This window comes from Corapipo altera, unplaced genomic scaffold (assembly GCF_003945725.1).
Source record: "Corapipo altera isolate COAL_440 unplaced genomic scaffold, ASM394572v1 0, whole genome shotgun sequence".
NCBI lineage: Eukaryota > Metazoa > Chordata > Aves > Passeriformes > Pipridae > Corapipo > Corapipo altera.
Window position 1 is genome coordinate 71,098,085 of NW_020884872.1, and position 14,741 is coordinate 71,112,825.

Here is a 14,741-nt window from a genome sequence, read left to right on the forward strand (position 1 = left end):
TTGAATGCTTCCGTATTTTATGTATTTACTTTAGCTAGAGACAGCTAAAAATAAAACTGGACTTAATTTAAGGGCTCTGATGGGTGAACCATAGTGGTTTTTGTGGGGGGCAGCTCTAAATGTTATTTCTCCTAGCTATGACCCTCTTCCCTTTGCCCAGGGTTACAGCCTGTCTCAGGGCAGTAACAGAGCAGGACGTGACCGTGGTTTGGTGTCTGAGCTCATGGTGCCGCTGGCAGCAGTGGCTTTGTGCTGGGCTTTGTGCTGGGGGTGGCTCAGTGAGGGTACAGTGCCCCTTCACCATTCTGAGACCACCATGGCCAAATGGTTTGGCACAGACCTCTCGGAGCCCCTCAGCCCAGATGTGTGATGTAAATGCGGCAGCTGTTGTACATAGATTTCTAGGTCCTTTCTCTTCAGACATTTTAAGCTTTGATATTGCTATTAGATGGTGAGAAGCTGCGGGTTTATATTTTTACTGAGGTTGCAATGGGGAGCATTAGAAGGCATAGGTAAGGCAGATCAGTATAGATCATTTGATGTTAGTATCTGTCTGCTCAAATTGTGGGGCAGGTGTTCCTCCACAAACGCACAATAGTACGTTCTAAGGGTGAAGCTTTAGTGTTGACTTTGAATCCCTTTTCACAGAACAAGGCAAACACAGCTCTTGTGCTGATTTTTTTGAGGTGTTTCTGTTTTCTGCCAAATCTCATTGCTCTGTCAGTTCTTACCTTGTTCTGCAAGAAATGACTGAAGATAACTGATCTTTGTATCAGTGGGCCATATAACAAACACAATTCTTAGTTGTAAGGCAGGAAAGTTTAATTCATTTTTCATTTACAACTGAATTTTGAGGGGTAAAGGTTAGAAGTCTTAAACTCTGACCTAGGTAAAGTCTGTGGAAAATCACCAAAGTTTGCACCAAGACTTGAGAATTAGGACAACCGCCTTTTTCCACAATCCTAATAAACAAATTTCATTATTCTGGATTCTGAGGTTTGTCGTGTCATGGAAGTACTGCTTATTGTAAGACAAAAGCTTGCTTCGGAGATTTTTATGTATTCTTTTTATAGCTATTATTTTACAGTTTTAAGTGATGCTGGGCTTGACACTGAAAGCCAAAGTTCTTGGCCTGGAGTACAGTGTTAAAGATCTAAGGAAGACAAGTATAGGAAACAAGGAGAACAAAACCCTTGGCCTGTGATGGCAGAGGGTGTTCACTGCAAGAAAGATGTTGTCACTTTTGTGGGAAAAAGCCTAAAGGTGTACCAAGTTCAGATTAGACAGGAAAAATTTCTTCACAAAAGGGTTGTTAAGTACTGGAACAGTCTGCCCAGTGAGGTGGTGGAGTCACCATCCCTGGAGGTGTTTAAAAGACTTGTAGATGTGGCACTTAGGAACATGGTTTAGTGGTGGACTTGGCAGTGCTGGGTTAAGGGTTGGACTTCATGATGTTAAGGGTCTTTTCCAACCTAAAAATAAATTTTTAAGTTGAGCAGCCAATAGGAGTTTGCAGGAGATGTGATGGAAGGACAAGAGAGGAAGTCTAGTAGGGTCAGATATGTAGGTTGCTCTAAGGCTGGTTTTGCAGTGAGTGAATTTACTTCGGAAAGGAAAGGACTTTATTTCCATAACCAGGAACAATATCATTCTGATATATTTTTTTTGTTGTTGTTGTTTTGCAGGTCAACAGCTTTGACATCAGCAACGTGTCTCACAACCACGCTCGAGCTGTGCTTTCCCAGCCTTGCTCAGTGCTGCACCTCACAGTGCTGAGGGAGAGGCGCTTCGGCAGCCGCACACACAACCATGGGGACACCCCCAGCTCCCTGCGGGAGGACAGCTTCCAAGTGACGCTGCACAAGCGTGACTCCAGCGAGCAGCTCGGCATTAAGCTCGTGCGCAGAACAGATGAGCCAGGAGTTTTTATTCTCGACCTTTTGGAAGGGGGGTTGGCTGCTCAGGATGGCAGGCTCTGCAGCAACGACCGCGTACTTGCAATTAATGGACACGACTTGAAGCATGGGACACCAGAGCTTGCTGCTCAGGTTATACAGGTAATTTGCATTCTGTACCTGAGCTCAGCTTTATTTCTTGGGCAAAGCCTGGGGTAGAGTCTGTCCCAGACAGAATCAGTCATGTAATGCCTAAAAGCCTGTGGCAGTACAAATTGCAGTGATCTATGTTCTGGAAATAATAGTGCAGAACAGGATCTGCTTTCGCAACTAACAGATGAACATCACCTCCTCAGAAGTGAAGTGTGTTCGTCTTCCCTGGCGTGCAGCCTGAAGGTTAGAAGATGGCTCATGTGAGCAGGCAGAGTAGCTTATTGTAGCCTATTGCTTAGCAGAAAAAAAAAAAAAGAGGATTATTTTTATTCTATTTATGTATGTATTGTATTTTAATCTGCCAGTAAGCTCTGTAAAAGTGGGCTTTATTTTGTATTGATTTGCCTGTGCATGGAATTGAGTTGAAACAGGAAAGTAATTGTCAGACTTCTTGCTGTCAACAGGTAGCAGCTGGGAAATCTAATATAGGTCTTTTGTGAGTTCTGCATGGTAAAACTCATTTTTTGAGTGTTCAAAAGGGTTTATTCCACATGTCTGGCTCTGCTCTGGACACAACTGTTATCCAAAGCTTGATGCAATGTGACATATGACCCTTCCCTGTTCCCACAGGAAAACCTTTACTCTATACCTTTCTCCCATTCTGTAAGGAAACAGCTGCAGCACTTTGCTACTTCCTGCTGATGGGATGTTGGTGAAAATTGCTCTGTTTTTAGGAAAGTTGGAATATACCAGTAGTGGGTTCTTGCAGTGTAGTGCAGTCATCTGAGCCTAACCCAGTACCACATAGAGAACTCTGATACAAATGAGTAGAAAATGTTTGTTTCAGGAATAATTTTAAGAATTAAAATTTCCTTTCCTTGCAGTGAAAGGAAAATAACAATGATCTTGGGAGTTGTAATTTCAATTCCCAATTTTTATATAGAGTGATTGAAATTTAACATTGGCTAACTTTTATCTATTAAGGTGTGGTTTTGCAGCAATAGAAAGAGTTGATGTTTTATTTAACATCTGGTGACTGAGTCTCCTGGTATTCCCCAAGCTCCAGAATTTGATGGTCTGCTCATGTATAATGTCTTTCTTGGACGTGTACGTGTCTTTGGGAAGTACCAGAGGTGTTCAGAGCTTTTGACCAAAATCTGCAGATCTGGAGCCATCACACAGGCATTTCTTCCATTTATTGCTATGTGTTGCTGAAGTTCATGAAGAATGCAAATGGAATGGGGTGAATTTTAAGGTTTGAAGCTTTGTAACACAAACTGAGAAATGGTCCTTTTGACAAGGGATTTCCACTTGATGTAGATGTAACATCAGAGGTGAAGGAAGAGTGTTAATATCCCCTCCATTTTGGGGAGAATTGCAAAAAGAAGCAAGTAAGGAACTGTGCAGTCTAAGCAGGAACTGGAAAATAAGTTCTGCTGTTGTCTCGTTTCACATTTTTTCATGTTTTCCTCCCTCTCTAATAACCAATATCCTATCAAACTTGATGACTTTGTCTTATGTATCCAACAGGCTAGTGGGGAGAGAGTGAATTTGATCATCTCTAGACCCCTGAAGTCACAGACAGTCAGTATTATCCGAGACACTGGGACTCACAACAGCAACTCACACCAACACCAGTCCCAGCAGCTGTTTCACAGCAGACCTAACTCACATAAGGTTGGTGTTTCTCCTTCTGGGAGGTATAAATACCATTTTACTCGTGATGGTCCAAGTGTGTAGCAAGGCAAAACTAGAAGAAAGGATTATATCTTCTTTTTTACCTAATGAAAAAAAATTGTGATGACTTCCAAGTATTCAGGTCCTGCATCGTGTCTGGATTGGGAACAAAAGACACAGAACAGCTTTTCAGTATGTTTTGGGATTTGTGGACTGCAGCAAAAGAGTCAAGTTCTATGAGCTCATACAGCTGTAGTTGTTAGACCTTCCTTGTCTAAGACAGTGGTTCATGTGTTATTTCTGCATGGAAGAACTGTCATTCAAGAATGTTACGTTTTTGTTGCCACTGTGCTAGCTTCAGCCAGGAAGGACAGGAGGTGTGCTGTCCACGATCCAGCTTATAAAGAGCATGTTGGAGGAATGTGTCATCTCCTCCGCGAGTCAACAGTCCTGGCTGCAAGACGCTGAGTTCTGCATTGTCTCAAGCAGGGAGAGAAAGCCAAAATGGGGAGACTGTCATGAAGCTAATGTCAAATTATCTGGAAGACCTGCAGGAATAAAGCCTCTGCTTGAGATGTTCTTGTAGTTGGAAAAATACAACTTCTTACTGTTAAGAAGTTGATTAGCAGCAATTGGCCTTAGTTTGTGCTCTGGAGAGTCTACATACCAGCTGCAAAAGAAAACATGATGTATAAGGGCTTTAAAGGGTCTCTTATTGTCATCATGAAAACACATGTGTGTTCATTTCTTAGGGGCTTCTTTGTAATTATGGGACATATTCTACTGACAAGTTAAGTAATGCTGATGTTCACCATGACACGAAAAGATTTGTTTCTGGTTTGTCTGCAGTCTTTTAACCATATGAATTTATAATGTCGTCCTAAAACTGAGCCTGTTCCAGTGTAGGATGTTAATTAAAACTAGACTGAGATTTTCAAGATAGGCCTTTATAAACTTTCCATCTATATTTAAGTATCTGCATGCATGGGGGTTTTGTTGGGTTTTATTTTAGTTTGGGGTTTTTTTAGGGGGAGGTAGTCTGATCTGGAGGAAATTCAGCCAAAGCTGATTTCCACTACTCAGTCCTTCTAAACTGTTCTGTTAAAGTGCTAAAGTATAGTTCTGGGGTGTATTTAGTTGTGTTTTGTTCTGGAGTTTGGGTTTTGTTTGGTTGGGTTTTTTCCTTAGTTTTAACAATGTTATTTATCCTTGTCAAACAGGATCTCTCCCAGTGTGTTACATGCCAAGAAAAGCACATTACTGTGAAAAAAGAACCACATGAATCTCTGGGAATGACAGTGGCAGGAGGCAGAGGCAGCAAAAGTGGCGAACTGCCCATCTTTGTGACAAGTGTGCAGCCTCACGGATGTTTGGCAAGAGACGGCAGGATTAAACGAGGTGGGGTTTGACTTCCCAGGTGCCATGGGTGACCTCTCATTGCTTTCTGATGACTGCATTCTGTGGAGTCAGGTGGTGTCAAAAAGTCTTTCCACAGATGTAGGGAAATGCTTATGGATGCTTTTCTTCATGGATTCAGTAATAGAAATACAGTATTTAGTATCGCACTTCCACCTTTTCTAGGAAGGGGATGTTTAGAAGGGGAAGCAGATAAGACCAGGAAATGTCTGGTTAAATTCTTTAAAGCTGGCAGTAATTCCCTGATTACTGGTCTGGTGGGATGCTTTGCTCTGTAACACACGCATCCTGGTTTTGTGTTTAATATAGTGGGTGGGACCACATCTCTGTCCAAGAAATCTCTGCTCCCCAGTATAATATCTGAACAGCAGAGATGCTCTGATGACAGGCCACAGTTTACCCATGCTAAGTTTACCTCAGAAGCCACGCCACTCAGTGTTGATCCTGGTTCCCAAATGCTTTCTCTTGGGTTTTCTGGTCTTCAGGAGTGTTGCAGGACCTGCCCTTATTCCTTGGCTTTGCAGAAGGGAACAAGGAGGTGGAGGTTAGACTCAGCATAGGTGAAGGCAGTCCTGCATGACTGATAGCAAAGCATTTGATGATTAAAATGTATTGTATGTGAAACAAAGACTGCCTATAATATATCTGCGATTCACAGTCCACAGAATTAGAGAATGTTTTAGGAAAGAAATTTAGGAAAAAAATTTCACAGATTGTACATTTAAAAAGAACAGTGTGGGAGCATCCTTATATGCTCCCGAGAGAGGGAGATTTACACCCACACACCAGCAGGTATGCTTTCTTTTTCTGTACTATGATGAAAAACACACTTGATAGAAGAAGTACTATTGTTCTTTCATTGTGTAACATTAAAGTAGCCACAGCAGCTACTGGGAGGAAAAACCTATTAAAAACTGAGTATCATTCCAAATGTGATCCAGGTGTTCACACTTTTGCTTTGTTTTTTCTGGCTTTCATTGGTGAGACATTGTGTAAAAAAAAGGAAGCTGTTGCTGCTTCGATAGTTAGTAACATTCTTGTTTTCATCCTGAGACTTTTAAAAAATATTACGAAGTTAAATTTTAATTTTGGCAGGTTTTTTGGTGGCTTCGGCTCTTTCCATATTATCTTTGTAAAGATGCTCAGTTTCTTTCTTTGAATTAACTGGATTTTGTACCAAACTTTCCAGTAGATTTTGAATTCCATTTTCTTCTCCCAAGTAACAAGTTAGAAAACGGATAACTTAAAACACTCTGTGGAACCCTGCTTATCTACAAAAATAGGTTACTTTGAGGTATCTGTATTGTTCCTTCCAGCATTCTTCCTTCACTTTTAAGATTAGAGTGAACATAAGATCCACCACTGGAAACAATTGTCATGGCATCTGCAGTAGCAGTTGCAGCTGAGCTGGTGAAATGTTTAGGTAATTTCTATTTCAAATTTTCAGGGCAATATACAATAAAAGCCACAGTATTTGATGTGTTATGGGGAAATTAATTATACCGATCCAGCTTAATAGTTCAATACATTAATGTTTCAAACTATCGATGTAAGGCTTCAGAGCTGTTCACATTCCCAGTCTGTTAGTTCAGACTGTCTCAGGTCCAAAAAATACAGTATGAAATGAAACTGTGGCATGGGAGGTGCTGTCAGTAGGAAGGACTGTCAGACTGATGTGGTCTCACTTGTGCCTTTGAACAGGTGATGTACTGCTGAATATCAACGGCATCGATCTGACTAACCTGAGTCACAGCGAGGCCGTGGCCATGCTGAAAGCTAGTGCTGCCTCTTCCATAGTTGCCCTGAAAGCCCTGGAAGTCCAGATTGTAGAAGAACAGCCCCAGGCTAATGAAGAACAATTGAGTACCATCAGTGAAAATGAATATGATGCTAGCTGGTCACCATCGTGGGTCATGTGGCTGGGACTTCCAAGGTATGGAATGAATCAGTAGAGTAATTAGTTAGCTGTTTTAAGCTAAGTCCAAGAGAGATAAAGAAGGAGAGACCTTATTAGTTGCAACACATCTGCCATTATTTCTGCCTGCCTGACTATATTTCGTTGGCAGTGTGCTTACGAAGCAGGCTGTGAGCAGGAGCAATGTTTCCTTGGGAAACTCAAAGGTGAATAGACTGGGTTCGTCCCTTCACAAATCATAGTGACTACCCATGTGGAATCTTCTCATTGAACACAATTTATTGTTTATATTGTTTAATAATATAATAACTTTTTGTAAAATACCTAAAACCAGAGTAATCATTAATAAAAATACAAAGTATATACCTGTGTGTCTCTTTGCTAATTTGCTACCAGACTGAATTTATGGGGCCAAATATTTAACTTCAGAATACTGGATTAGGCTTTGGCTGTTCTGACACTCTTGACACATCCCTTGTCAAGACTGTAGCCATGTAACTATAGGCACACAGATGAACCTATAGTTATAAATCCCCATCATTTTTTTTTTTTCGAGAATCCACTACCATCTCTTCCAGACACAAAAACTTCAAGGTTTGCAGTGAGCTCCCTCCCCTTGAGTAATCTGTAATCTGATGGACATCGCCATGTTTCATTTGTACTCTTCGTTTTTCACTCTCATGTGGCTGCAGCTATAAGCTCATTCTGGCATTGCTTGCTATCCAGAAGAGCTTCTGCTACAGCAAATAGTGTTATTCACTTGAGTCAGGGCATGCAGGTTAATTCCTTTCTCTCTGATAGAGTTACCAGGTCTGTACTTTAAGCGTAAAATCAAAACAACAAACAGACAGATTGGTAGCAGAACGCAGCCAAAGATAACAGAACTAACTATGCATTGGTCCTCCAGAGACTTCACTTTTTCTTAGTTTAACTGTCAATTAATTTCTCTTTTATTCAAGTATAAATAAGTTACCTAATCTCAATAAATGACTCTCAGTTCTGGTAAAAGTACTCCTTTCTATGCTTCAGCAGTGGGTTATTTCTTCTATACAACAGATGCCCATGTATGGCTCCTAAAGTTATGTTATGCATTTTGCTACTGTTCTTAAAAACAGTAAAGAACTTGGCCTCTTTTTACTCAAAAGTTAATGTCTGTGTTTTGAGGGTTTTTTTGGTTCTTTTTTTAGTTACGGTCATTGTCAACTTCATTGGCAAGAATTAATTTTCACTAGAGAAGATACCGTATAGCAGGACAGTTAGTAAAGCGTGATCTGAATTATTTACATTCTGTGTAATAAAATGGTTAGTCGTTTATATTCTCATTACTGGTGATGCATCAGTTCAGAGGTAAAAAAGATTGTGTATGGAATTTTAATTTTTACTTAAAGTAGAAAAAACCTAAACTGACTGGGGGTGGAAGAAAAACACTCTGCATTTTTGACTCTCGATAAACACATCAGGTATCAGTTTTCCACCCACATTGTTGCCACCTGCAAAAGCTCTAAAATGCTGTTCTATTACTGTCAGTTTACAGAGTTAACTGTGTTTAAGTAATTGTTCTAGCACTGCATTATTTCTTTTAAAACACTTTCCTGTCTCAAGATTGTGGGCTTTTTTGGTAATTGGTTTGAATATTGCAAAATTACTCTGGGAACAGAAGTCTAATCACCATCCCTCCCCTTCTCTTGCACACTTAGCACAGTGGTAATGGTGAGACAGCAGATGTTGTGCCTACTGTAAAATTGTACATGGCTTTTTCTCTTGCTATCCTATGCTTCCATTCCACAGCTGCCTACATAGCTGCCATGATGTAGTACTGCGGCGGAGCAATTTAGGGAGCTGGGGCTTCAGCATCGTCGGTGGCTATGAGGAGAACCACACAAACCAGCCTTTCTTCATTAAAACCATTGTTCTTGGGACTCCTGCGTACTTTGATGGAAGATTAAAGTAAGCTAATATAATAGTGGTAGAAATACTAATAGTAATAACAGCAACAAACCACTTTTAAATAGTTACATGCTGGTACAACTAATTGTTTAAGGAAATACACTATAGGATCTTGTGCTGGGGGATCATGCAGCCCTGTAGTGCTTTGCCTCCCTGATGAGTGTGATGCAGGGAATTAACAGGGAAGGGATATCTGTCAGAGAGGATGGTTGTGCTGACTTCTCTGCCATCTCCTGTGCTCCTCCCCAGCTGTGGTACTGATGTCACCTGTTGTCTCCATCTCCCTGTAGATTTCTTCTCTAGGCCAAGAGAAATGCAATGTATATGTGCAGAACTAGCTAGCTTTTTTCTTCCCAGAGAACAGCTAGAAATGAGAACTTATCTCTGTAAAGTAGGGAAAAATCTTTTGTCCTTTCATATAACTTTCTGAAGCCACTGCTGGAAACCCTGGTACTGAAGATGGGTGCTGCTGCTTTAATGGAAGGGCAAGAAAATAGATGAAAAATATCTCTGAGAAGACTGTTAAGGAATCAAGTCCCCATGGCAGTGCCCTGAAAGTCATTAGTTGGCAGGAAAGTCACTCATAAATGAAGCAAGTTCAGCAGAGGCCCCTGAGGTGGTAGGAGCTGGAGCACTTGCCCCACAAGGAGAGGGCTTCAGGGGCAGCCAACAGCCTCTTCCAGTACATAGAAGGAGATTATCAAGGAGACAGAGGCCAGGCTTTTCAGTGATGCAGGGCAAGAGGATGAGAGACAGCAGGCACAAACTGAACAAACAAGGTTGAGACTGTAAGGAGAAACTACTTCCCCTGGGGATAGTCAGGTAGTGGCATAAGTTGTGTGGTCTCTGCCCTTAGAGGTTTCTGAGATGTACCTGGATAAAGCTCTGAGAGTCCTGGTGAGATCTTACAGCTGACCTTGCTTGCAGCAGAAGGTGGACTGCAGACCTCCTGAGGTCTCTTCTAACCTTAAAGATTATATGATTTTACTTACGCGTTATGTTTGGATGCAGCCCCCAGGTCTAGTATCCAGATACAGATCTTAGCCTCGTGTAGGATTAGTTCAGAACTAGGACTTAAAATTCCTATTTAAGTTTCTCTTGTTCATAAACTTGATTTTGTGAAGGTGGCAGTCAAGAATATGCAACTTGAAGTTTCATGGCATGATTTTTACATGTAGATTTGCTTACAAAGTAACTTAGGAAAAAATGTGCTTACGCTTAGAGCCTTGACAGTAATTGATTTTTCAGTTCAATGACTAAATAAATAAATGAAAAAATAACTTGGCTGAACACAAAATTACTTTTTTTTTTTTTCCCAACTGTGGAACAGTTTGGATTAAAGTAAAGATCTCAGTTCAACTCAAATAATTTCAGGTTGAGGACTTAATAACTAGAAGTCTTCACACAAATGGAAATTCAAGCATCGTTCCTAAGAAGGGGGGAAGAGTCATCATGGTCACATTTAGCCCCTTGTAAAGAATGGACAAGATGCTCGTGTGATAGTGTGATATAGTACCCTTGGTTCAAATGTACTGTCTCACTGAGAATATGGACTTAAAAATGGGCCATTAATAAGGGAGAGCTCCTTAGAATCTGCATGTTGAGTTATTGTGGGGCAGGTCTCTTTAAAGCTGTTCTGTTTTGTTTAAGTTATCTAAATGTTTTGTTAGGCTAGAAGGGAAGGTAGTAAATAACTTTACAGCTGAACAGTTTAGACAGTTTTCTGCTTACATGATCTGTCTAGTGTGATTTTATAGAAGGTGAAATGACTTCAGCAGAAAGGCTGGGTGAGTGAGATGCCACTCAGTGAACTGTAGCATTGTGGTTTGGGTGATGTGGTTCCTGTGGTTCTGACAGAGAAGGACTTCTGAACGCACATTTGACTGGTCACACTGCATCATCTTCCTCTGCTCTAGCCAGGTGGAGGGCACCGGGAGAGTTCAGGAAAGCATCTTTTTGCCACCCATTTCGGTGCCTCCAATAATTGGGAGGATCAGTTTCAGGAAAAGTCCCGTTTGATCTCCCAAGTCATGTTCAACTGCTATGGGGAATGCCAAACACCACACTCAAGTCACAAAGAAGAGATGTCTGGAGATGGAACAAGCTCAACGTTGGAAGGACTTATGTGCCTTTTTTGAAGTTTCTCTTGAGTGTCTGATTAAACCAAAACTTAACCCTTTGAGGTCAGTTTTCTCAGGGCCAGCAAGCAACACCTTCCAAAATTTCTCTTCCCTGCTTCAAAACACAGAGATGCTCCAACTTCTCAGTTGAACCATCTGCTGAGGGAGTTTTCAAGCCAAATGGTTATATTTGACAAAATCATAAGCCACTGAAAACAAGGTTCTCGGTTGGAATGTGGTTGGTTGGTAACCATAAGTATCTTTACTTACACCTCCTACAGTAAAGGCATGTTTGGTGTAAATGTGCTATAATCCACACAAACAAACAGAAATACTTCTGTCATGCACGTGCTGCCTCATTATCTTCTCCTGACTCCATCAGGTCTTTCCAACTCGCTCTTTTCATGTTTCCCTCTAGGTCTGTTCTTAATACAGAACTATCTTTGAATTGAATTTTAGCAGTTTGGGAATTTCCCAGATGAGTTTCATAGAATCCTAGAATATTTTCCAAGTTGGAAGGGACCTTTTAAAGGTCATTTAATCCAACACTCCTGCAATAAGCAAATACATCTTTCAGTAGTAGGACAGACTTAAAATTTGAACCCCTTTGGGTTTTTTTAGCTACCATTCCAGCCTTATGCAAACCCCAGCAGTGCAGTGCTGTTTGTTGGTGTGTGCTAATTACAGCAGAGCAAGACTCATAATGTCGTTTTTTCTTTTTCTTCTTGTGTTTTTTTAGGTGTGGTGATATGATTGTTGCTGTAAATGGACTATCTACGGTTGGAATGAGCCATTCTGCACTCGTTCCCATGCTGAAGGAGCAGAGGAACAAAGTGACTTTAACTGTGATTTGCTGGCCTGGAAGCCTCATATAGATGTGTGAATCACCTCTGTTCAAAGCAGCATCTTCTTCTAGATAGCTGGCACAAAAATTTCCTCTATCTTTTTTTCCCCTATTAATACAGCTGGTTATAAGCAGGGCCAAAACTGCTGTATTTTCCTTTTTTACAGGCCTCTCAGACTTACTCTATATATATTTCCAGCCTTAAATGGCTATTTCTGTTTGCTGTGTCTGTTCCTGACACAAATGCAAATGTACACAAGCTCACAGAGGAACTCCCACTCCAGTATGGTTGTCATTGAGTTTTTCTCATCAGGCTTGTAGAGTCAGCAGAAGAACTTAGTAGTTCTTTGGGTTTCTCTGCACAGTCCTCAAGTTATATATGATATATAAATGTAATATTCATGTGACCGCTCTTCCCTACAAAGAGAACGTGTGTCAGTTCTAGAATGACACATTTATCTGCTGCTATGAATCAAAACCTGTTTCCAAAGGTACATCTCTTCATTTTCTAAGCCTTTCCAATTTGTTTCCGTATTTCAGACTGATTCAAGTATTCCATCTTACTCATCAGAAATTACTTGGTCCCCCAGATTTTTCTTGCAGGGCATCAGTGTTCATAGAAAAGTAGGACAAAAGCCTGATATTACTGGAATTTTTATAAAGTGCAATAATTGGACTCTTTGTTAGGAAACTTTAATATATTACAGAGTTTGTACCCTATAATGACAAGAAATATGGAAGTAATTACCTTTGCAATGCTGGCAAGAATACACGTGCCCAAGGTCGCCTTTGAGTAAATGGCTTGCAGTATTAGACTTTACTTCACAAATGAATGTTTTGCTATGTCAGAGAATTTTGATGAACATTTTTATGAAGATCATTTTTACCATTTCTATTGTAGTTGTCAGCTGTCTTTATTCAAGTGTGGAAACAATACTTTGACTTGTACTTTCTAAATGAGAGAATTATTTCCAGGGAAAAAAGCAAGCTATTAAGAAACCATATGTTATGGTTTACAGGTGGGCAGGCTAGAAGGAAGACTCTTTGATTTCAAGTCCAACTGCAAAGTTTGCTCTTACTCTGTCATCTGCTGACAAATGTGCAAATGCCTTGATATCAAATGCTGAAACGATCTCTTTTGCATTTCAGGATATTTTTTTTTTCCCTTTAGAGAGCACCTGCTATTAAGTTGTCAGTAACACTATTTGTCTTGGATTGTATTTAGTATTTTTACAAACGAACCTGTAACTTCTAGACTTTGCCTTTCCATGATATTTGCAGGCTAAGCACACATTTGTGTAAGAAAAGACGGGTGGAGCACAGAAAAGTGTGCTGACCTGGAGCTAACCCTGTGCGTTGTCAGTGTTCTCAGTATTTGCAAAAGAGCTTCATTTATAAACCAGGTTCCCAACCGGAACTGATTTTCTGAATGACCTCTGTATTGTATTATTAATTACCAGAGAATGTATTTGAGAGTCACAGCATATTTCAATTGTGAAGCATGAACTTTATTTTCAGACTTAGCTGGTATAATATTGGGGCATATTATCGCATGTCATTAATTCCAGTAGCTTTGTTTTCAAAAGAAATGAAGTTACTCTTTTGCAAAAAAAGAAAAAGAAAAAAAAAGTAAAAATCTCATGTAAGTGAAGTGGGTTTATTCCTCTCTGTAATGTATAATATCGGTTTCATTTCATAATACTAAAATACAAAAGAATGTCCTCTCCAGTATATTACTGTAGTGAGAATCCTTGTTTCTGAAACAAACACCAAATTTATTTGATACTCTAACTAATTTGAGAACAAGTTTTCTCCCATCCTCAGATGGTGTTTAACTGTATGCTTTGCCCTTAATGCAGACTTTTTTGTAAAGTACATCTTAGTGTAGACTTTAGGGAAGTTTTTGACATATGTATTAGATTTAATATTTTTTATTTTAAAAATTACACTTTTCATTCAAAATTCTGCAAAGATATTTTTAGATTTTTTTCCTTTTATATGTTATATGTAACAAAAGCATGGGTTAGCTTATACTGTGCAGTTTTGTTTCTGTGTGCTGTAGCTTTTGATCAGAATATTTAGCGATAAAACTTTTCAGAATAAATTCGCTTCCTGAAACATTTTTCCCCTTTCTCTTGTAGCTGATAGTTGGGTTTGGTTTTCTGTGCCTTCTGTTTTAAATTATTTCAAGTTTATTTTTTTTCCAGATACTGCTATCTAATTGTATGGTATTAATGAAGGATGAATGAAAATAAAAGTTCATTCTACACATTGTAATAACTCAAAGTATGGTCTCACTCTTTGCAAAAGATATGGGTAGCTCAATGCAGACTCAGTTTGAAGGTTATTTTTTTCTGCCATGATTTATCATAAATTACAGTTAATGAATGTACCAAAAGGGTCTGAGGGCATGCTCATCCTGCCAGGGCAATATACCAGCTGTTTAACTAGAACTCAGAGCTGAGAAGTGTTTCGAAAGTGGAGGTAAGATCTGTGCCTTATGGTACTTTGCCACAAGTAGCGTTTCCTCTTTCCCCCTCAGTGCCAGCTGGTACTGATCAGCTTGAGGATGTTTTCACAGCAGAGATTTGATGCAAGGAGACAGTCCTGCTGGAAACATCAGTTTTACAGCGAAAACGTGAGCCTCCTGGTTATCAGTTTCCATCTCCTGCAGGCAAGTATGCTCTATCTTTAGATGTCTGCAATGCTAGAACAAGTCTAAAAGCAATTTCTTAATGAATTGCAGTAAAGTTGCCTAGAGTCTGTATTCTTAC

The 14,741-nt window shown here is 40.0% G+C and overlaps 1 protein-coding gene across 4 annotated transcripts in view; it reads left to right on the plus strand.

Annotated features, from left to right (window-relative positions):
• Nucleotides 1–14,244, plus strand: part of LNX2 (ligand of numb-protein X 2) — a 57,501-nt gene extending 43,257 nt beyond the window's left edge. For all 4 annotated transcript variants that reach the window (XM_027651847.1, XM_027651865.1, XM_027651860.1 and 1 more), the window contains exons 5-10: nucleotides 1,686–2,057; nucleotides 3,579–3,725; nucleotides 4,946–5,123; nucleotides 6,843–7,074; nucleotides 8,845–9,003; nucleotides 11,863–14,244. In XM_027651847.1, the coding sequence (XP_027507648.1) occupies nucleotides 1,686–2,057; nucleotides 3,579–3,725; nucleotides 4,946–5,123; nucleotides 6,843–7,074; nucleotides 8,845–9,003; nucleotides 11,863–11,998 (1,224 nt within the window). In that variant the 3' untranslated portion in view covers nucleotides 11,999–14,244. The remainder of the gene's footprint in view (nucleotides 1–1,685; nucleotides 2,058–3,578; nucleotides 3,726–4,945; nucleotides 5,124–6,842; nucleotides 7,075–8,844; nucleotides 9,004–11,862) is intronic.
• Nucleotides 14,245–14,741: the final 497 nt, after the last annotated feature.